Here is a 22578-nt window from a genome sequence, read left to right as displayed (position 1 = left end):
AGAGCAAAGATAAATCTCTTTCAAAAGTGGCTATAAAATTTTTAGGTTCACTGTTGAATTAATACAGTTATACAATATTGAACTCAGTATAAACCCTGTAAGACATAAAATTGAGTGAGTTTTTAACCTTTAAATAAGATCTCCATTTCATTTTAAAATATACTGCTTCTTACAGAAATATTCATTGTTTTTGCTAATAACACTTAGATGTTGGCCCCTAAAATCTTTTAAGGATTAGATACAAGCTCCCAAATACTTTTGACATTTTTGGCCTTTTAAACAGAGTATGTGGCTAACAGGCCCAAGGACATTTTGACTTTTAGCCAAGAAACTAGCTACATATCTTTGGGGTCTTTTTACCCCAACTGTGTAGCCAATTCCTACCTCCTATTCTTATCATGCCATCCTCTGAAGGGGTTACCCAAATTGCCAATGGGGAATAGGGATGCAGAGAACTCTGGCTTCTTCCATGCTGAACAGAGATGCAGGGTGAGGCAACTGGGGTACCCCTTCAGTGGGTCTATCTAAAAGACTCCCAAATTGCATAACTCTTGTCTCTAAAGGGGAGAAGAAAGTCCTTGAATCATGAATACCAGATGTGAAGGAGAAGTAAAGGAAAGGTGTATGTATGACCTAAGCGTATGCACACTGGAAAGCCTTTACCCAGCATGAGTCATGCCTTCTCTTCTTAGCCTTCCCCAGATTGTATACTTTAGCCCTCCCCAAATCCAGGAGGCCATGTGTGATTTGGGTCAAATTACTTACAGTTGGCTGAGAAGAGTGGCTGGATAATGCGGTGAGAGTCCAATGTGACCCTGCTTGGCTCCTTTAATGAATGAGCACAACCATCAACAAGCCCAGCTGTGACTATGTTTAGCGATCAGCCTCAGCCAAAGTCATGATGACGGTAGTTATTTCATGCAGAAGGAACTGTTGTATAGCATCATCTTATTAAAAAGACCTGGAATTTAAAAGGATTTGGTGCTAGGAGCCACATATGAGGGAGAACATCCGTCATTTGTTTTTCTGAATCTGTGTTACCTCACTTAGTATAACAGTTTCTAGATCCATCCATTTACCTGAAAATTTCATTATTTCATCTTTCTTTGCTGCGGAATAGAACTCCATTGTGTAAAATATACCACATTTTCATTATCCACTCGTCAGTTGAGGGACACTTAGGTTGCTTCCATCTCTTAGCTATTGTGAAAAGAGCAGCAACAAACATGGTTGTACAAGTGTCTCTACAATAGGATGAGTCCTTTGGGTATATGCCAAGGAGTGGTATAACTGGGTGTGGAGAACTCTTAAAAAACTAAAAATGAACCTACCATATAACCTTTCTTTTTAAAATATTTATTTTTATATTTTGTGTATGAGTGTATTGCCTGCATGTATTACCTGCACCAGTGTCGTGCAATGTCCATGAAATTCAGAAGAGGGTGTTGAATCCCCCAGAACTGGAGTTACAGATGGTCGTTAGCTGCCTTGTGTGGTTGCTGAGAATCAAACCCAGTCCTCTGCAAGAGCAGCCAGTGATCTTAACCTCTGAGCCATCTCTCTAGTCCCCCTATATCCTTTCAAATGTGTTCTATGTGTTACAGATAAAACATTTTTTTTCTAGGCTTCTTCCCCCAATGCACTGCCTTTTGGCTTTATGAACTTCAGTACCACTTCTCAAGGTTCCATCTCCTGTGGTGCCCCCATAGTCTTCAGAAATGAGAGGCAGGTCACCAGCCCCTGATCCCAGGGGCCTCCCTCCCTTTCTTGTGCAGATGAATGTCATGCATATTGGTGGCATTCACCTCCTGCCTCCCTCCCTCCACCAACAGTCCTCATAGAGGCCCGAAGTACACCTTTAAGGACTAGTCTACTGCCCTTCATCTTCTTGAGGCGTCATTACAAAACTTTCTGCTTTTTCTGCATTTTGCAGCTTCTTCCACGCATCTCTCCTTATCCTCAATAATCCTCGAAAGAGACAATTAGAGGGGCTGAGGAAATGGCTGTCAGTGAAATGCCTGCCCTGCAAGCATGAAGACCTGAGTTTGATCCCCAGCACCCAAGTGCAAGCCAGCCATGACTATAAAGTGCTGGGGGACAGAGGGTGCCGGGGATAACTGGATCCTTGGAGCTCACTGGCCAGCCAGCCACCTAGGCAAATCAATAAGTCCCAGGTTCAGTCACCATTTCTCTTCAAATAAGATGGAAAGCAATCAAGGAAGACAACCAATGTTGACTTTTGGCTTCCACATATTGGCTTCTATATTACATGCATGCACGCATGCATGCATTCACGTGTAATAACAACACACACACAGAGAGAGAGAGAGAGAGAGAGAATTAGATTATATATAGAAATAAATCCTTTTTTCTAAACTGAATTCACAATTAAATTTGTATATGAAATCTGTATCGTTGCAAAGAATTCCCTGTTTGTGTGTGGAGAGGAGACTGATCCAAAGAACCCTTTTGTAACCACCCAAATCAACTCCTACTTACTGTCTACTAGCTGGAAACAGTGGAGAGATGAGTGAGGACAATGATAACGGAATGCCTTTCTAGCTCATAGCTCATAAGAAATTTGGACCTATAACTTAAGAAGATATTGTAAGTCTTAAGAAGATATTGCAAGTTGCCCCAGGGAATGGACACTCGCTCATTTTCTCTACACCCAGCACCTAGAGCAGGGCCGGACCCTTAGCAGGAATAGACCCTTAGCTTAGCAGTGCGTCCCTCAGACACGGGCAGTAGGAGACTCTGCACTTGGCCTTTGGCTTTCAAAGGTACCCTGTATCACAAATTTGGAAAAAAAACAATTGATTAAGGATACACAGCTGTTCTGGTCACTCAGCATAACCCATCACCCTAAATATATGCTGTGATAAACAGCCCCACACAATCCCAGGGAAATATCATTTTGCATACTTGCCTGTGGCCTGAAAGGGTCAAGGCTTCATAATATTGAGAGAGCTCTATATTTAAATTTATATTTGTGTAGATTTAAACAAAATATATGAAGTGTGTTTTTATTCTATAAATTGGTAACTGTATGCCTATGGATTATTAAAATTGTAAATAGTTTTAATAAAAAAAATTTTACCTATTTTTATTTTACCAGGATCGGTGTTTGGTTGTATGTATGTAATTGCATTGTGTGTGTAGTGCCCACAGAGGCCAAAAGAGGGTATCAGGTCCCATGGAACTGGAGTTATGGATGGTAGGTGATGAGAACTGAACCCATGTCCTCTGCAAAGGCAGTAAGTGCTCTTAACTGCTGAGCCATCTCTTCAGACCCTTAATAAAACATTTAGTAGCATTTAATTTTGAAGAAATTATAAGGCAAGTTCATTTAAATAAATATTATTTTAAAATTTGCTATTCATGAAATTTATTTTTTAAATTTATTTTGCCTTTTGAAGATACTTAATTGAACTGTTTCAAGTGACTGAACATGAATTATGTGACAATCTTAACTGCAACATCAGAATTTTTAAAAAATAAAAGCTTTAAAAATAATTTCATGAAGCTGGGCATGGTGGTGCACACCTGTAATTCCTGCACTAGGAAAGCAGATATAGGAAGATTTCCGTTAAGTCTGAGAATAGCCTGGTCTACATAGTGAGTCACAGGCTAGTCAGGGTTACATAGCAAAACCTTGTCTCAAAAAGTCAGAAGGATTGGAGAGATGGCTCAGTGGTTAGAAGCACTGGCTGCTCTTGCAGAGAACCTGGGCCGATTCCTAGCACCCATATGGTAACTAACAACTGTATGTAACTCCAGTTCCAGGGGATCCAAAGCCCTCTTCTGATCTTCTTGGGCATTGCATGACACCGGTACACTTACACACATGCAAGCAATACACTTGGATACATAAAATTTGAAAAACAAAAACAAAAACAAAAACAAAACTTAAAGCCAAAGGAAAAATTCATTTTAAAAGTTTTTAAATTATGTATGACTTTAAGTCCTCATTCAAACACCATCAGCCCGTCAATGAAACACCTGATGTATGCAATTAAAAAAACTTCTCATTGGCATTGTGTTATGTCAGTTATATAAAACCACAAGTTTACATATATTGGTCAATTTTGTCTTTATAAAAGTCTGTTCAAGCCGGGCACGGTAGTGCACAACTTTAATCCCAGCACTCAGGAGCCAGAGGCAGGCGGATCTCAGTGAGTTCAAGGCCAGCCTAGTTTACACAGTGAGTTTCAGGCTACCTGGGGCTATAAGGAGACCCTGTCTCAAAAAGACCAAAAAATAAATAAATAAATGAAAGTTTGTTCAAGGTATGAGCTTGCTGATGGAACTGACAAAGAAATGTTCAGGCACAGGCAAAGCATCCCAAAGCAGGGATTCAAAAGTTGAGCCCTAGTGTCACAAACCAAGATGGAGGAGGAGCTTGGAAACACACACGAACTTTTCAAGTATGTTTTACCAAAATGATAAGCATGACCAAGCTACAGAATGCAAATGGAAAAAGAATATCTTGACATAACTTAAAGAAAAGAAGGGCAAGTTGATACATGTCTGTAATTCCAGCACCTAGGAGGTAAAGACAGGAGGAAAGCAAGTTTGAAGCCACTCTGGGCTACATAGCAAGATCCTATCTCAAAAAAAAAAACCCAGCAAGTGGGGCTGAAGAGGTGGCCCAGTAGTTAAGAGCACTAGCTGCTCTTGCAAGGACCTGGATTTGGTTCCCAGCACCCACATGGGGGCTAACAACCATCCATAACTCCAGTTCCAGGGATCCAATGTCCTCTTCTGACCTCCATGGGCACCGCATGACATGGGTGCACTTACATACATGCAGGCAGTACACTCATACACAAAAATTTTTTAATTTTTTTTAAAAACCAGCAAGCAAATCCCCCCAAGTCAGCAACAAATATGGCTCAACTAGGTGATTTGAAGATTCAGGGAAAGTGGCAAAGTAGCTAAAATTTTGCTATAAGACGATTAAAGTTAATAGATTTCAACTTTTTAAAAAAATGTTATTATTAATTTTTTAGTCTTTTTGAGACAGGGTCTCCCTGTAGCCCCAACTGGCCTGGAACTCAACACATAGACCAGGCTGGCCTTGATCACAGAGAGATCCACCTGCCTCTGCCTCCAGAGTGCTGAGATTAAAGGCATGTGCCACCATACCTGGCTCAACTTTATTCTTAAAAACTCCCCATTTGATTATTTTTCATTATTTATTATAAAATTTAGTTTCTGGTTTTAATTATAGTATAGGTAAATACATAAAATGTGTTTAGATGGTTCCTTAATCAAAATGAAGTATATGTATACGTGTACTTTAGAGATTTTACTTTCTCTTAAATAACAGCTTTGTTTTGATCAGTCTGCTGGTTTGGGGTTTGGTTGGAGGGCCTTGAATTTTAGAGTGAAGGTTCTCTGTTTATAGTCTCAAGTATCTTTCACCCTTGCACCCTACCTACAAGCTACAGGAAATTTAAAGTGAACATTGATAGATATTTGCAAAGTTAGTTCTGAATGCGAATGTGTCCTTCCTGATCTTTGACAATAATCCTAACCACAATTCATTTCACAGAAAATGTTTTCCATGCTTTTCATTCATTCTTTCAAAGCATTTAGTTCATTTTTAAGGGAACAATTTTCATTTTTCAGTCACATACACATATTTAATCGATTTAATAACATTTGACTAAATTTCACAAGGATAGTTCTAATAGGTGTAATTGGATTTGACAAGTCCAATGGGTTCTCTTGGCCTGTAATTGGCCTTTCGTGAGCAGGAGTGTGCAGGTCCACACCAGCACAGGTGTGAGCATTTACAGTTCAGTGGCTTGCACAGCTGCTGCTCAGCACACCACCACACCAGTAAGAGCTGGAATGTGTAACTGGATAAAAACAGCCAAGTGGACACTCGTGAGGACATTTACTACTATAATATCACCTACAGTGGTCACAGCTAACCAGATTTCCTGACTTAGCACATCTGGAATCATCTGGCAATAGAGCATCTGGAAAGAGCATGGGCAAACCAAAATCTGACTCCATTTCTCCAACAAGCCTGAGAAAACACAAATTTTTGGTCTATTCTCAAGGTTGCATTCTTTTTCTTTAAATTTTGTGTATGAATGTTTTGTGTGCATGGATGTGAGTGCACCCATGTCATGCAATGCTCACAGAGGCTGGAAGAGTTGCGTCAGACCCCCTGGAACTGGAGTTATGGATGGCTGTCAGTCGTCATGTGAGTGCTGGGAACTGAACACTGGTCCTCTGCAGGAGCAGCCAGTGCTCTTAACTGCTGAGCCATCTCTCCAGCACCAGTTGCATTATTTTTTTTAAAAAGCCTTTATTTATTTGTACCCCCCACCTCTCTCTCTCTCTCTCATGTGTGTACGCACATGTGTGCAGATACTTGAGGAGGCCAAAAGAGGGTGTCAGATCCTCTGGAACTGGAGTTACAGGTGAATGTGAGCCACCCACTGTGGGCTCTGGGAATGAAACACAGATCCTCTGCAAGAGCAGCAAACACCCCTAACCACTGAACCATCTGCAGGCCCACATTCTTACTCTTTATTACTTTCCTCCCACATAGAGCTCTCAAACAGAGCTATGATATGAACAAATCCACATACCCATGAATCTGAAATTCTATCAGTCAGGTGGCAAATACCCACTAATAAAAATATTTGTAGATGAAAACATTTTATTTTGTTGAAACAATCAACAATACTCCCCAGGAATAAAATTTTTTCCATGTAAAGATAAGGTGCTGAGGAAATACAAGATGAATAGTGTACAAGCTGAACTATTTCTGCCAATACATAAAAGCCTTTTCATTTTAATATCTGTGATATTTATGCATGATGAGGAAATGTCCATGTCTAGCCAGATCTTCCAAATGAACTTGGTGTAGCAGTTCAAGTGTGACTTGGGCCCTTCCCGGCAGTACTCTGTGGGAGCGGTGATCTGGAAAGCTCTGGTATAAAGGTTACTGAAATTGTAGTGCACAGGAAATCACTGCTAGGTTCATGTCTGAGAGAGAACAGAAAAAAAGAACTTGGAAATCAGCTGAGAAGAAAAGGGAAAATGAAAACAAATTAAGGCAACGCAGTCTCCATCCATCAGCTTTCACTTTGACATGTGCCTCCCTGCAGTAATCCAAAGCAATATCCAAACAGCTCCAAAACCAGAGTTGGAGGCCTAATCATGCTTAAAACTCAGAAAGTTGGGTAGGAACATTACAGTTAATTGCTCTCAAAGAGTGTAAATATATAGCAGAGGTAGGGCCCTTAGTCAATTGGATCCTTTCATTGTTTATCTCTCAAAAAAAAAAAAAAACCCGAATATCCATGTGCACATGCATAATGACAGTCAGAATACTTCCATAAAAGATTAAAGGAAATGTGACTCAAAGCGCCAAAAACTGGGAAAAAACAGCACTTAAATTTCTCCATGGAGTTATGTGGTATATGGAGGTCAAAGAACTGTAGCTAATTGATTGTGATGCATTTACTACCCCCTCACTTTGGCCACCTTTCAATCACTGTACAAATCGAGAGGAAACAGTCACTCTTGGTGGAATCCCATTTTTACTTTGCTATTCAGACCCAGCTTTGAAAACTGGTCCAAAACTGCAAACAAAGGCTAAAGGCCTTCATTTTTCTCACTTACAAGTACCTGAATACAAGTGTGCCAATTTAGAGTTTATTTTAGATCTAAGTTGAAACCAGAAAAGCTAATCCTTTTTCAATTTAGGATTTGGTGGGTGTGGCTATCTGGGAAGACCTGGGAAATAACTACTGTTTGGTTTGGATGTTATGCTTGTCTACCATTAAAAGAGCATATAATTACAACCTAGATGTAGACCTGAATTTTTAACAGACTTATCTAAACTTTCAAAGCTTGTACCATATGTACTGAGGGACATATGGGTACATAAACTTGACTGGATGGGCCTTGGGCATATATGACAGAATGCATGAAATCCTGTGGGCGGCTATGGGGGGGTGCATCTAAATATGATTAAGACGTAGTGTATGAAATGCACAAAAATTCAATAAAAATGTGCATTGGGGAAAAGCCTTGTACCTTTGAATGTAACCGTCTAAAACTGTAGTATGTCATATGTTATGGCACTATTCAAAACATTTAGCTAACGTTGAAATCAGGTTTTTGTCTAATTTTAGGATTCCTCTCTCACGCCTCCCCCAAGCCCTCTTACCCCTCCCTCGTGCCCAATGTCTTAATTAATGTTCCACAAAATAAATCTAGATACTGCCCCTGGACCCTGGGAGATTGTCCATTCTAGACAAACTGGCTGGGAAGCGGAGGGGGTGGCGGAATAAACTTGACACAGCGACTCTGCTTGGCTGAAAGAGTATTAAAACAAACAAACCACTAACGTGTAAATACGGCTTCTGAATCCCGAAGCATCTTGTCTCTGATGACTGAGGCCTTGGAAAGGCTCCCGATGCCGCATAGGACAACCTGGGAGCTGCGGGGGCGGGAGACGGGGGAACCTGCCTGTCACCTGACTGCCAGGAAGAGGGACGTGCAGCGTGGAGCATCGGATTCAGGGAGAGCCAGGACCTGGTGGAAGATGACAAGATCAAGCACTTCCTGGCAACGCGCTTGTTCCTTCCCGAAACGTGCTCTCGGCGGCGGTTCAGATTAAGACTGCCTTTTCCAAGACAGCCGAGGGGAAAAGTAACGCTCGGCGGGGACTGGGATCCATCCCTCTGCGAGGCGGGTGGGAGGGGGAAGGGTGCCCCAAATCCACGGCTGCAGATGTGAGCAAGGTAGTACCAGAAACCAAGTTTTGGCACGGGGGCTGAGGGTGGGGCACGAGAGGACTGCTTTCTTAAAAGAAGTTTCTGTCGTATTAATTTCGGGGGTAAACGTCGGCTTTCTTTCGCTTTGCAGCAGGCGAGAGTCCTGGGCGTTACCTGAGCGCGGGGCGGGGGCCGCGCTGTTCCTCGCGCGGACTCCCAATGCGCGTAACTGAGGTCGGTGCTAGTGACCCGACCACCCGTCCGCCTTGCGTGCCTTTCCGCACCACACACTCAAGTCCCAAAGATCGCTGGCGGGGCGAGCTCCCGCCGAGATTGCGGCCGTGGAGACGTCGGCCGCCCAGGCCCCGCCTCCGCGCTCGGCCCGCTCCACCTGGCTGCAGCGCACAGCGCCCCGCGCGGCTCTCAGCGCCCACCTCGCCCGCAGGCCCCTCCCCGCGCGCCCCCGCTGGGCTGCCCCGCTCACTCGCTCGCGCCCTGGGTGCTGCGCGCGCCCGACGCTCTGCCCGCCCCCTTCGCTCTCCCCGCCCCCTCCCCCCCTCTCAGGGGCAGAGCGAATGTAGCCCGCGAGAGAAAATGGCGGCGGCGGCGGGGAATCGCGCCTCGTCGTCGGGATTACCGGTCGCCGGGGCGGCGAGCCCCGAGGCGGGCGGCGGCGGCGGAGCTCTCCAGGCGGGCAGCGCGGCCGTAGCGGCCGCGGGGCTGCTGCGGGAGACTGGCAGTGCGAGTCGCGAGCGCGCGGACTGGCGGCGGCGGCAGCTGCGCAAAGTGCGGAGTGTGGAGCTGGACCAGCTGCCGGAGTCGCCGCTCTTCCTCTCCGCCTCTCCGCCCCGCTCCTCCACTTCCCTGTCTCCGGAGCCCGCGGACGCGGCGGCGGGCGGGAGCGGCTTCCAGTCGGTGGAGGCGCCTGCCGGAGCGGCGAGTCGCGGCGGCGCCCACCCTGCGGAGTCTGCGGCGGCGCGGGACAGTGGCGCCCCGAACCCCGCGGGGCTGGAGCCCGGGGAGAAGCGGGAGCCCGCCGAGCCGCCTACAGCAGCGGCGCCCTCCGGGTGAGCGGCGCGGCGGGCCGGGGCCGGGCGGGCAATGAATGAACCGAGCGGCGCGCGGCTGCCGGCGCTCCACGGGGCCCCGCGCCCCTGCGCCCCTGAGCCCTTCAGGTCGGGCGGCGCCGGTGGGGACCGGACGGGGACGTGCTGGAGTTTGTTATTGTTTGCGGACATGTGACAGGCATGCGAACCGCGCTGCGGGAACCCTTGGCCGAAAGGTGAGGGGTGCGGGCTGCGGGAGGAGCCGGGCTGGTCGGCGTCCTCGCGTGGTGACCCCAGGCGGAGGGCACCCGGAGCTAGGAGGGTGCGGAAGCCCGAGGTCGCTGGGGGGGGGGGGCTTGGTGCCCGCGGCGCGTCCCCGTGTGGTGACAGGCCAGAGCCCCTGGGCCCCACGGGGGACTCACGGCCGCGGGCAGGTACCGGGCCGGATGCAGGCGGCGCGCCCGGAGCGGTGACCGGGAGATCCCGGGGACTGCGGGGAGCGCCTGTCAAAGCTGTGCGGGGACCCGCGCGTCCCTGGAGGGGCTGCGGGTGCACCGCGGAGACGGGCGACTGACTCCTTTGGAGTTTGAATGTGGCTTTTGAAGTTTGCATTTGGCGAAACGGTGTTGGAGCCAGGACCGGATGTGTCAGCCGTTCGGTTTCAAAGCGGTGGGAACGGCGCCTCTGGCCGGGCGGGGACAGGGACACTGCGAGCTGCGAGTGGAGCTGGAGCGGTGGGCTGCGCTCGCTGGGGTCGTCAGTGCAAGTGGAGTAGGACGTGCTCAGGACAGTTGACACCCACGGCTCTCTAGCCTCGCCCTTTTTTGACTACTGGAAATTTTTCTGTTAAAGGAAATTCTTTTTAAGTATATGATCCTCGCTTCCCCAAAATCCTGATGAATACGTGTAAAAGCACAAAAAAAGCACCTGTGCGAAGTTGCTAGATATATTTTCGTGATAGTCACCGGTTGCCCTGTAGAATTCCCCGACATTATTATAGGAGGGGAGTGTGTGCTTTTGTGAATTGAATCTGACAGTAGGAATCCTTGGTTTTGGATAGTTATCTAAAGTAATTTGACACTTTTTGTGCACTGGATTGTTTGCAGTCGCGGTCTGTTTATTACTTGGACGCCCCCCGCCCGCCCTCCAATAGTAAAAAGTTTGCAGTACTCGGCACTGTGGCAGTGTTGAGATGAGGGTAGATAAGTGGCTGTGTGCCGTTTTCTGTGTGCGTTTGTACACGTACCTTGGTCTTACTGTAGATGCCTTCCTCTACCGTTTCCTGTTTGTGCAGATTAGATTAAAATTTAACCAAAATAATCCTTAGGTGGCAATTGTTACTACAAATCAACTCCACATTAAAGGAGAAAAAAAATCTAACCCCAAGTTTGAGGAATTAACTTTAACCTTATGAGACCTGGGCCTTTTTTTTTTTTTTTTTTTTTTTTGTATACAGTAATACAGTTTGCCGAGTGCCAGCATTCTAGTCTATATAATCTGAGAGTATTGTATAAGAGTAACCAGTGCAAAAACGATGGTTTAGTTTTGCCTCTTGATACGAAAATAAGAGGACAAAGATGTAGGCAGATAGAACTCAGTAAGAAGCTGAATAATCCATGCATAATGTTTGCATTTCCTTTAAGGGATGGCTTGTAGTTGCACAGGCTGCCTTAAAATATACATGTATTAACTAGAATGCTGTTGGAGCATCTCATATCATATGTAGTAGTTTCATTTGCAATATAGTATCCTCTGTTCTTTTGAAATATACTGGTTACTTTTTTTCAGTTTTCAGAGTACTGGGCTGAAATTCATTTTGAATCTGCTGTTGTAAAACTAAGATCATGAGGAAAAGGCATATCAAATTATTATGTATTTTGCATTTCCTTTTAGTTATGATACTATATTATATTTACCATTTAAAGTCTTAGGAAGTGATTATAAAGCTGTCATGCAAAATCTCAGTCGAACTCTTTCCCGTTTTTGACCTAGTTCACATTCATACTTCCAAGCAAAAATTTAACACTTAAGATTTTGAAATATTTTTGTTTGCAGCAGTAGCAGCAGTCTGAAGACCCCTTCTGTGTGTCAAAAGACCCATTGTAACTTAAAAAAGAAAAATCTGCGAGGAATTTATTTTAAATTTGGAATCACATTCAGTTTCAAATCTTTGGGTATAGAAATTGAAATTGTAGAAAATATATTTGTAAAAGATACCTTACATGAAATATATTAAAATCAAAGATTGTTATGTCTGTCCCCTCTTCAGAGAAATAACTGATGTCAATGAAAGTTTTGTGCCTGTAAGTGGCGCCCAAGAGTTTGGGATTTTTTTTTTTTTTTTTTTCCCCTTACTCTACGGAATTAGGGGCTTTTTCTTCCTATTTACTGTCTTTGAAGAAAAATTACAGTGTTACTGTCCATTGAACAGGCTATTGTGAGTTTGGCAGATATAATTACTCTATCCTATTTTTATAACTTAAACCAAACTGTCAATTTGCTGCCTCCATGAAAGAACAAGATATGCTATACTTGTTAATGTTAGTTTTGTTTAAAACTAAAGATACTTCATAAGCTGCTTTTGCATCCCCATAAGCCTTCAGTTTCACTTCCTTCTAGAAACTGTTAGGCTAAAAATATAATTGACCTTTCACTAGAGGGGAGGTATAAGAACATAACATCATTACCTAAAATTAAGTCTTTTTAAATTTGAGTTGGTGGTTTTATAAAAGTGGTATTCCCGTTAACCTTGCATGAATTCGTAAGTTTCATATTTATGAATTGTCTCCAAGTTTCATTTTCAATCAGGTAAAATTGATGTATTTTTTGAAAAGGTTAACCTTATTAAATGTGATTCTGGAAGAGAAATATCAGCTAGAATGGTTGCCAGCTTTTGTTTTCTTTTCATATCTGATCTTGGCAAGAGAGACTGGTTAACCAACATTCCTTAATATATGATTTCCAATACACTGTAATACTCCATTTTGTTAGATAGGACAAACAGGAAGGGGCCCTGTCCATTGATGTTCTTTTACTCCTGTAGCACTTCAGACATAGTATTTGCATGTTTTAGAAATGGTCACTGACTCTTGGGCCTGAGAAAGAATGTTCTTTTGCTGCATTCAACAGCTTAGGCGTCTGCTGCTCTGTCCTTGACTCTGGCTGTAGGAATTCCAAAGAGAGAAATGATGAGGTGCAAGTAATTAGGGCAAAATGGGTTGTCCTGAAGAAAGGGGACTACTAGAGTGCCCTGAACTAGAAAGCTCTGCTTTTCCATTCTTATACCAGTTCCGCTCTTGAGATGAGGGGTAATCACCCCTATGGAAGGCAGGGGCAGCATGCCTTGCAAGTCATGCTCTCCCAAGGATGCTCTTGAGCTGCGTGTCTGCACACTTCTTGCCTTAGGGTGCTTTTTGTGTGAGGTATATGTGTACATTCCTTGGACTTGGTTGTTTTCCTTAGTTGTAGCTTCCTTTTGTATCTTCAGTCAAAAGTTAGAACTGCTAATAAAGGACATGAAAATGAAGTTGGGGGGTGCTAATGGGATTGGAGTGGCTCTGAGTGTGATCAAAATACATCGTTTGAAATTCTCAAAGACTGGATTTTTTTTTTTTAATCTTTTTGAAACAGGGTCTTCCTGTAGCCACTGCTGTCCTGGAACTTGCTTTGGAGACCAGGGTGGTCTCCATCTCACAGAGATACATCCACCTGCCTCTGCCTTCCAAGTGCTGGGATTAAAGGCGTGCACTACCATGCCCAACTTAAAAAATATTTTTTTAAAGAACATTAATGGAGCCTGTGTCGCTAAGAGGTAGGATGTTTGCCCTAGCATGAGCAAGGCTCTGAATTCGATCTCCATCACTGGGGGAAAAAAAGTGAATAGACTGTTAATATGGTGAAATATGCAATAGTAACAATAATGAGGTTATCTTTATGGAATAATTTAAGAACATTATTAATCATGAAAGAAATCAGAACCAGAATTAAAGGGACTCATTGGAAATGGGGAGATTAGGCAGGTGCTCTTGTCAAATTGTAAAAATATAAGAGGATTTTACCTGTGCTAAAGCATGCTTGTTGAGTTTTGATAGATGTTTGTTTAGATACATGTGTATACTTTTAATATACTTTAATATAGTACCTTCCTTTCCTTCTGTGTGGCAGGCAAGTTGTATAGATTACCTTGTCTAATTGCCCCTGCGGCCCGCTCAGGCATATGTAATTGCTGCTTGGGGAGGTCAGAACTCATTAGAGAGTAAAAACTGTGATCACACAGCTAGAAGACAGGGCCATGATTCAGCCCCAAGTCAGCCTGTTCTGTTGCCCAATTCTTTTCACTTTGTGTTGCTTCCATTTTTATTTTCAAGTTAATAATCAAATTAATTGATAAACTTTAGAAAGGAAGCTCTTCTGGAGGAGCTCTTAGAGGACTGGCCTGGACTCCACCCTGTAATAAGCACAAGGTGCGCTAGTTTCTATGACGCAGCCTTGTATGGGTACAAGTATGGAACAAGCAGGCGATATTATGTCTTCCCCCTCACTTTAGGCAAAGATGAAAAATGAACAGTGTTGAAAGTTTCTTCAATTGTGCTGTGTTAATAAGTGAAAGGAGGTAATTTTCTCAAGGAGAGAACGTTCTAGTGTTGCTGGACCCTACTCCTTTGTTATCATTTCAGAGTCCATTCAATTTATTTAAATTTCATTCATTCAATTTATAGGAACCTCTGCAATATGGTGATAGGGGTGATTGAGAAAAAGGTTATCAGTGCAGAACCTCTGTTTCAGTTGGTGGATTGTAGAGTGACTATGTTCCCTGTTACATGCTGTGAGAGAGACATTCAAGTCGGTGCTAACCCACACCATTCTGTGCTGTATTTCTCCAGTGAGTACAGTCACAGCTTCCTAACTTCCTGAGGCCAGGTACTGACTAACTGACCTCCCAAGTTAGTAGTTAGGGTGGTGGGTTTGAGTCTCTGAGCATTTGGTTGTTTCCCTTTGGTCTCTTTCTCTTTTAAAAAGACAGGCATGCTGTAGTTCTGGGTCACAGTAATGGTAAAAGGACTAGATGCAGATTCATTTCAAACTCTTTCTGTGTACTTTTATTAAGAAGCATATATATGGAGCTGCAAGTTCAGGAGTGATTTTTTTTTTTCTCTTCCAAGAAAAAATTAAAATGAGGATAGAGGAACAGGAAATTCTTTATCTGCCAACTCAGGTTTTATTGGTAGTAAAAGCAACTCTTGATAGTTAAGAAAATAGGGGGAAATGCACAGTAGGGCATAAGATGAAGACGATACCCTGTCATCACTGTTGTGTGTTGCATCACAGTTAGTTTAGGTATGTTTGGTATGGAAGGGAATGGAGTCGTTGGCTCTGTAGACTTGTTATTTGATGTCACAGATTGAGATGTTATAGAATAGTATGAAGAATTTTTAAGAGCTAACAAGGTGCATATTTCTGAACGTACATGTCTGTCAGCTGGCAGTTCTTAATGTGGCCCTTGGACTCTTGAAGACCAAGAGGAAGTCTCTGGAGCCAGATGGTACAGTGTTCACGGTGCTCTAGTTAGTGTACTAGCTAAGTTTCTCACATGCATGCATAGTGATCCAGGTGTGCCTGCAGTGAGAAGAAGGGTAGATCCAGGCTGTAGGTGGGAAGTTTGCTTTCTTGATTGCTCAGATAATCATTTAACTGATACGTGATCAAGTAATCCTCAAACTGGTCTTACAGCATTCTTAATAGTAAATATCAATTGCTAACAGATCAGGAATTGTGATTCTTAGTGCCATTTCTAGCATGAATTTTTATATTTTGTGCATTGGTTGGTGTTTCTAGCAGTTGATAGCAAGCAGTCTTTGATAATTTTGACCAATCTAATGCAAAAGCTGCAATAATTAGCATATATCAATGATTTAAGTATAATTACAAAATAATTGGAACCATACTCAAACTGGCAAGTTTTGAGAAAATTATTTGTAAGTGTCTAGTTTACTTAGGTTTATGGTATACCTTCTGATTTTCTCTATAACTTTGATGGTTCTTCCTTGGTGACCCATCTTTCTCCTCTGCAAGGATAGTGCTAGAAGTTCAACCCCATCCCCACCCCCACCCCTGCCCTAGGCCTTCTTTCACACTCTCTCCTCTCCTCCTACCCAAGGCTCACTAATGTCCTTAGATCAACATTGGCCATTCAGAAATGACTGCAGAGTTTATTTCCCTGGTCATGTTCTTCCTAACCTGCAGACTACTCCTGTCTGCACATCTGTACACTCAGATATCCAGAGCCAAATTGGTGGTCTTTTCCAAATCTTTGCATAGTATCTAGGGATCCTCCTTGGTACCTGCTTCTGTTTCCCTCAGCTTTGATTTCCCCTCAGGTACTGCAGCAGTTTGACTTCTTTTGCTTCCTGTATCCCACTTTCCCCTCCAAACTGCTGTCCGTGTTTTATGTCCCCAAGAATAATCATTTCAAATTTAAACCTAATCTTAACTTCCTCCTCCAGAAAAAGGAAAATAATTTAAGCCCAAAAACTTTCAAATGCTTTTCATTTGGATAAAGACCAAGTGAATCCATAACATTTCCTCCAGTCCCTCCTGGCTGGGTCTGTTTGCCCATCCAGGTCCATCCTTGCTTCCACTGGGCCCTTATCCTCAGACTTGCTTGCTTTCATTTCCTCAGACTCTGCACACTGCCTCCTGCAGGAGGACCTGTGTCCCCTCTGCCATCTATACTTCCCGGTGTTCAAGGCAGCTTCCTTGTGGAGCTTAGCCCATGGTCATTTCCTTGCCTGGTATGGACCGAATGAATGCTTCGCAGCTGTATGTTGAAGCAGTCCGAGAAGGGCAGTGCTGTGCTGTTTTCGGACACGTAGATCCTCTGTCCTTCCCTTTGGTCAGATGTAGTTTAGGATCTGCAAGGGGATAAAACAAAAAGCCTAGACTCTGTGTTTCCAACTTATAGGTTTTTGATAGGTTCAATGAAACATGTCTAGACTTGTAGACATATCTGGTGCCTCTAGTGAGCCAGGACAGGTCAGTGTAGGCTAAAGCACATGGCTATACTACTTGGTGATGCTCAAGTAAAAAGAGTTTGCTCAGTGTTTAAGGTTCTTCTGTACTTAACTAGGGAGGTGACATGCAGTTGAGTAAATATATACATAAAGATGTCATGCGTTAATACAGTCATTCTTTGTATTAAATTATCAGAATGTCATCTAAATTTAAGATAGGACTCTAAAGATTTTTGTCTTAAAAACCGACTTCTAAAATTCATAAATTTGATGTCACCGTGGGACAAGTAAAAGTTCACATTTGCATTAAAGAAAAGATTTGCTAGACAAATGCTGTATGAGATTTCAGGAGCCATGAGCTCATGTGACAGAAAATGTACAGGTAGTAACTAAACCTAGCAGCCTACCTTATCTAGAACATGGTTTAGTACTAAGAAGAGAAAAGATCTGAGCGTGGTGGGGTGGGGTGGGGAGCACACAACACGCTACTTGTGCTTTAAAGTCCTTTGGTTTTACTCTGGGGTCACAGGGCATTTACTCAGGTCTGACACTTAGGATGTTGCAGTCTTCATCATTTGGTGTCCTCACCTCTCAGTAGTTACAAGTGGTTTAAAGCATCCTGAGTGTGAGCCCTGCAAGAGGCAGGCGGGTCTCCGAGGTCTGCAGACCTGGCAGCCAGAGCGCAGAAGGGCAGGAGCAGACATTAGAATGTGCACTGGGGGCCACCTGGTGTGTCAGTACAGTATGTTCTGTGCTAGGGATAGCCTGCAAGGTTCTGTGTGCATTAGATCATAGCACTCTCTACTACAGCATCACTTTTTAAAGAACATCAGTTTCTGGACCTGCAAAATGAATATGATCAAGACTATGTAAGATTAAGCTGTGGCTTACTTAAAAGTTGTCTTATTCCCATCCCTCTGTGAGCTTAAGTTGCACAACTTGTAACATGTATTAAGAAAAATTTCCAAGATAGTCATAGAAGGCATTTTAATCCTTAAGGTAAATCTCTCAGTCATCTGGAAGCTGTAGCTGTGTGCTTTAGAGATCATAGAATTAGATACTACTCATTACAAACATCTTTGTTTTATCTGCTGACCTGTGCCATTTAAGCCTTACAATTTCTTTGAAATAATGAATATTAAACTACCGCCAGTATATTCTGACCTTTATCCTGGATTTCAAAGGGTGAGGCACTTGGCTCCAGCTTTGCAGCATTGACTAAGCTGTATAAATCACTGAAGGTTTTGGTTCCGTGAGATGGTTGCTTTCAAAAACATTCTCAGTTGTGCATGTGTTCTTTGGTACAGCAGCATTTCAGTTTCTTTCTCTTTTCTTTCCTGAAAGTATTTTAATTGGTTATATCTGGTACTGATTTTCTAGATTTCAATTGGTACTTTTTTATTGGACCTTAGATATTTTAAAAGAGGGAACAGATTGGGGAGGTAGCGCAAGGGTAAAGTGCTTGCTTAGCATACACAGTCCTGGATTGCCACTGAGCTATATCCTTAGCCCCTATTAATATTCTTGAAAGATCTTTGTGTCTCATGGGGGCCGAAAGGGAGATTAATACAGTGCCTTACTATGTAGTTCAGGCTGGCTTTACACTTGCTACATAGTCCTGACTGCCTTAAACTTGTCCTGCTGCCTCAGCTTCCTGGGTGCTGGGACTACAGGCATGTGCCACCACACTTGGCTTAGTTTTATATCTTAATCTAAATTTATTTTTAAGTTTGGAAATGCAGCTTAAATATTTTAGTTCATTGGCACCTCCCTGCTGTGACTCTGTCACATTGAGCATCTAATGGCATTTCTGTTGTTTTCAGGTCTTGGTAGTATTCAGAATTTAAAGAATTAAACTTTAGTATTTAGTTATATACATATATTTAGTAGTATTCAGAATTTAAAGAATTAAATTCAGTTCTTTAGAAAGCAATCCAGGAAAACTAAAAAATTGTTTGTCATTAACAAATAGGATCATGTTCTACACACGACTATACAAGTTGCTTCTTTCCTTAGCAGTATTTTGTTGTTAGTCTACCATACAGTCTAATTAATTAGGTAATTTGCTCTTTTTAGATTATTGCTTGGGGTTCTTATATTAAGCTTTAATGACTTTCCATATATATACATTTTATATACTTGTGCTCTTAGCTTCGTAAAATGAATATTGTTGAGTCAAAGGGCATGCATGTGTAAAAATGTGATCATGTAGCCAAATTGCCTGTAAAACAAGTTGTCAGTTCACTTTTGCCTCAAAGTAGGTGAGAGTGCCCATTGCTCCACAGTTTTGACAACATTGCAGATTATTGCACTTGTCTTCCATTTTTGCTGACCTGGTTAATGTTAATGATTTCTCACTTTAATTTGCATGTCTTAGCTTTTTTAGTGTCATTGAGCATCTTGTATTTATTGACAATTTCATGCTGCTTTTGTGTGCTTCCATTCACATTTGGGAGAGAATTGATATTTTTTTTACTTTTTTTATTTATTATTTTTATTTTATGTGTATGCATGTATTGCCTGCATGGATGTAAGTGCACCTGTGCCATGCAATTCTCGCAGAGGACAGAAGAGGCCATTGGATCCCCTGGAATTGGAATTACAGATAGTTGTTAGCTGCCATGTGGGTGCTGGGATTCGAGCCCAGGTCTTCTGCAAAAACAACCAGTGTTCTTAACCACTGAGCCATCTCTCCAGCCCCAGAATTGTTGTTCTTATTGTTTTCTAAGCACTCTTTGTATATTAAGAATATTATCCCTGACATTTGTTGCAGTTTTCCTATTTTTGTATTATGACTCAAGTTTGACTATAGTATGTTCCCATTAAGAAGTTTTAAATTTGTGTTTCTATATTTCAGTTCTTTCTTTGATGGATTCAGTTCATAGGAAGGCCTTCAGACAGTGCTGTGTAAGTGATTCAGGGTGCAAACACTTATGTGACAATCAGGGTTTCACCATTGTCAAGATTGTAGTTGGAAAGGTACTTGACTGCTTTTGTGTCTCAGTTTCCTCAACTGTAAAATGTAGATTTAAAGATCTAACACAGTTGTTGGAAAGGCTGAAAGAATTTGTGTTTCTGTGGCTCTCTTAAAAAGTGCTTGGGAGGAGCTAGAGAGATGACTCAGTGGTTAAGAACACTGGCTGCTCTTGCAGATGACCTGGGTTTGGTTCCCAGCACTCACATTGCAGCGAGCAACCATCCCTAACTCTAGTTCCAGGGGATCTGGCCTCCATGGGCATTGCATGACATGGGTACACTTACATACATGCAGGCAAGACATTCATGTACATAAAAGTTTTAAAAATTAATTTTAAAAGTGTTGGTTAGGGGCCAGGTGTGGTGACCTATACCTTTAGTCCTAGCACTTGGGAGCCAGAGGCAGGTAGATCTCTGTGAGATCGAGTCTAGCCTGGTCTACAAAGTGAGTTCCAGGCCAGCTGGGGCTATAGGGAGACCCTGTGCTATATAAACAATTACTATTATTCTAGTAATATTTTTATGGGTTTTTATAAATACCTTAATTTCAGACCCATCTGAACTTTTAAGAGGTATCTTATTTAAGAAGTAACATTTTTTTTTAAATGTTTGATTAAATGTCCCAACACTGTTTATTGAGTAAAAAATATTTCCTTTATCATCTACTAAATTGTCAATAAACTTGGAAATTCCTAGTTACCCGTATTTCAGATCTAGGAATCTACATTCATAAAGAACTAAATTTCAAGATTTATAAGAAGATAAAAAGAAAGCTAGTCACTGATTGGAAAGAAAAGGCCATGTCAGGCCCACAGCATCCTTACACTGGGGCACCTTGGCCTTTTGGGTGCCCATATAGGTAGATGTTGCCATAGTCTCCCTAGTTGCTCTGCTCTTACTCTTCCTTCCTCTCCGTCACCTCTCTCAGTCACTTTTCTGTGGCTGCTTCCCTGCCAGCCAGAGTCAGCCTCCTCTTTTTCCACCACAGCTGTCAACCTGGGGCCAAGTCAGTGTCAGACTCCTCCATCCTCAAAGTGAAGCCCAGACTCCTTAATGTAGCTTAGATGCTCCTGGGATCATCCTCTCCTTACCGCTTAGCAACAGATACCCTCCACCCCTGCTGCTACACAGAGTACTTGCTCCAGTCATTTGATACTGTGTTCACATTTTATTACCCCAGGAGACATGACTTCCCCAGTGTGCTGAGTGCTCCATCTATCTGGAATATTCATTCTGTCTCTCCAGTGAAGTGTTTTTTGTATTTTTTCTCTTTGAAATAAAGAATTATTGGTATTCTACTAAAAGTAAATGTGTCTATTTGTGAAAGTCAGTACCATGTTGTAAATTCTGCTGAACTCTGTGGTTTGAAAGTTCTCACTATATATATTGGTCACTTTTAAAGCTATTTGGGTTTTTCTTTATCATCATACATGTAGTTAAGACTTTCCAACAATGGTGTTTATGAAAAGGTGTCTGTAAAGCACACATTGTTGTAAAGTCAATAAAATTTTCTAACTAATACATGTTCAACTTTCAGACATGCAGTGTCAGGCAAAGAATGTTGGTACCGAGTTGAGACTGCCCTTGAGACTGAGTGTCCAGGACCATCACAGGTCAGACAGCAAATATGCTCAGATGCTTCAAGCAGAGAGCTTAGCTGGCAGTGGGCGTGTCTGTTGCAGGTTTATATCAGTTGCCAGGCCTTCACAGTAGAGGGAGAAACGCAAAGCCCCTCTCTCTGGACCTGCAGAGGTATTTTTGAGTGTTCTGTGTGAGATCTGTTACTACTCTTGATGCAGGAATATCATACCTTAAGGAAATTTGAGTAACTGCTGTGAGCCAGACACCAGGGTGCTGGGGACTCAGAAGGGAGGAAGTCACCACCCTTCTTGGCCTTTGGTGCAGTTGACCCCATCTGAGGGTGGTGCAGTTTTAGTTTTAGTCACCCGGATTTGGGGAGTGCCTGGAAGGATTTCTGGGAAGTACACAGTACAGCACCAAGTCCTGAAGTATATGGAGGAGTGGGACAGTTGCAAGGTGTTTGCAGGGAGTCTTTCTGGTCTGAGTGGGTGGAAAGCACAGAGGCTCAGGAGTCAGTGCTCAGAGGATGATACAGAGGGTAGTGAGTACAGCTCAGGTAGCTCCGGGTGGAGATGGGTACAGATGGGGCTCAGAGACCAAGTTGGGGACATGTTTCCCAGCTTTGCTCAGATAAAGAATTAGAGTTCTCTGCCTGGTTTTTGCTCCACTGGCCAATCCTTCGATCTCAGTGCTTAGCACCGTATTAAAAGCTTTTGTCACTGGACAAGTAACCAGAGTGCACTAGGAAGTGGGTCAGGAGGCTCAGAGAAGGAATCACGCCTGAGCTGGGGCCCAACAGTCTAAGACCTCAAGTCTGGGAGCTGTGGCTCTTGGTGTTCAGCGGGTCTGTGTAGTTTCAGAGGTTTACAGATTGTAAAGTGCTCCTAGCACTTTACTGAATTTAGTTTGGAACTGAACCTTGGTATTGATGGGCTGTGATGAAGACTTGTTAAATTTATTGAAATTAGTTTTTTAAGCTTATAAACTCTTGAAATTTTAAACCTGTATTCCATCCATAAAGAGCCATGTATATGAATTTATATAGAGAATGATGGAAGGCTAGACATGGGAGCATGTACTTGTAATCCCCACACTCAGGAGGCTGAGGCAGAAGGATTGTAAGCTCTAGACCAACATGACCTATGTAGATTTTAGGCTAACCCAAGCTATTTAGTGAGATCCTGTCAACACACACACACACACACACACACACAC

General features: G+C 42.9%; 1 protein-coding gene across 1 annotated transcript in view; it reads left to right on the top strand.

The window, feature by feature from the left end:
• Nucleotides 1-9334: 9334 nt before the first annotated feature.
• Map3k1 (mitogen-activated protein kinase kinase kinase 1) overlaps nt 9335-22578 on the top strand; it is a 71075-nt gene continuing 57831 nt past the window's right edge. The window contains exon 1 of the mRNA XM_008840380.3: nt 9335-9817. Coding sequence (XP_008838602.1) covers nt 9345-9817 — 473 coding nt within the window. The 5' untranslated portion in view covers nt 9335-9344. The remainder of the gene's footprint in view (nt 9818-22578) is intronic.

This window comes from Nannospalax galili, unplaced genomic scaffold, assembly GCF_000622305.1.
Source record: "Nannospalax galili isolate Female #2095 unplaced genomic scaffold, S.galili_v1.0 scaffold339, whole genome shotgun sequence".
NCBI classification, from domain to species: Eukaryota; Metazoa; Chordata; class Mammalia; order Rodentia; family Spalacidae; genus Nannospalax; species Nannospalax galili.
Note: the sequence above shows the minus strand (reverse complement) of the source record. Positions and strands in the feature narration are given on the sequence as shown.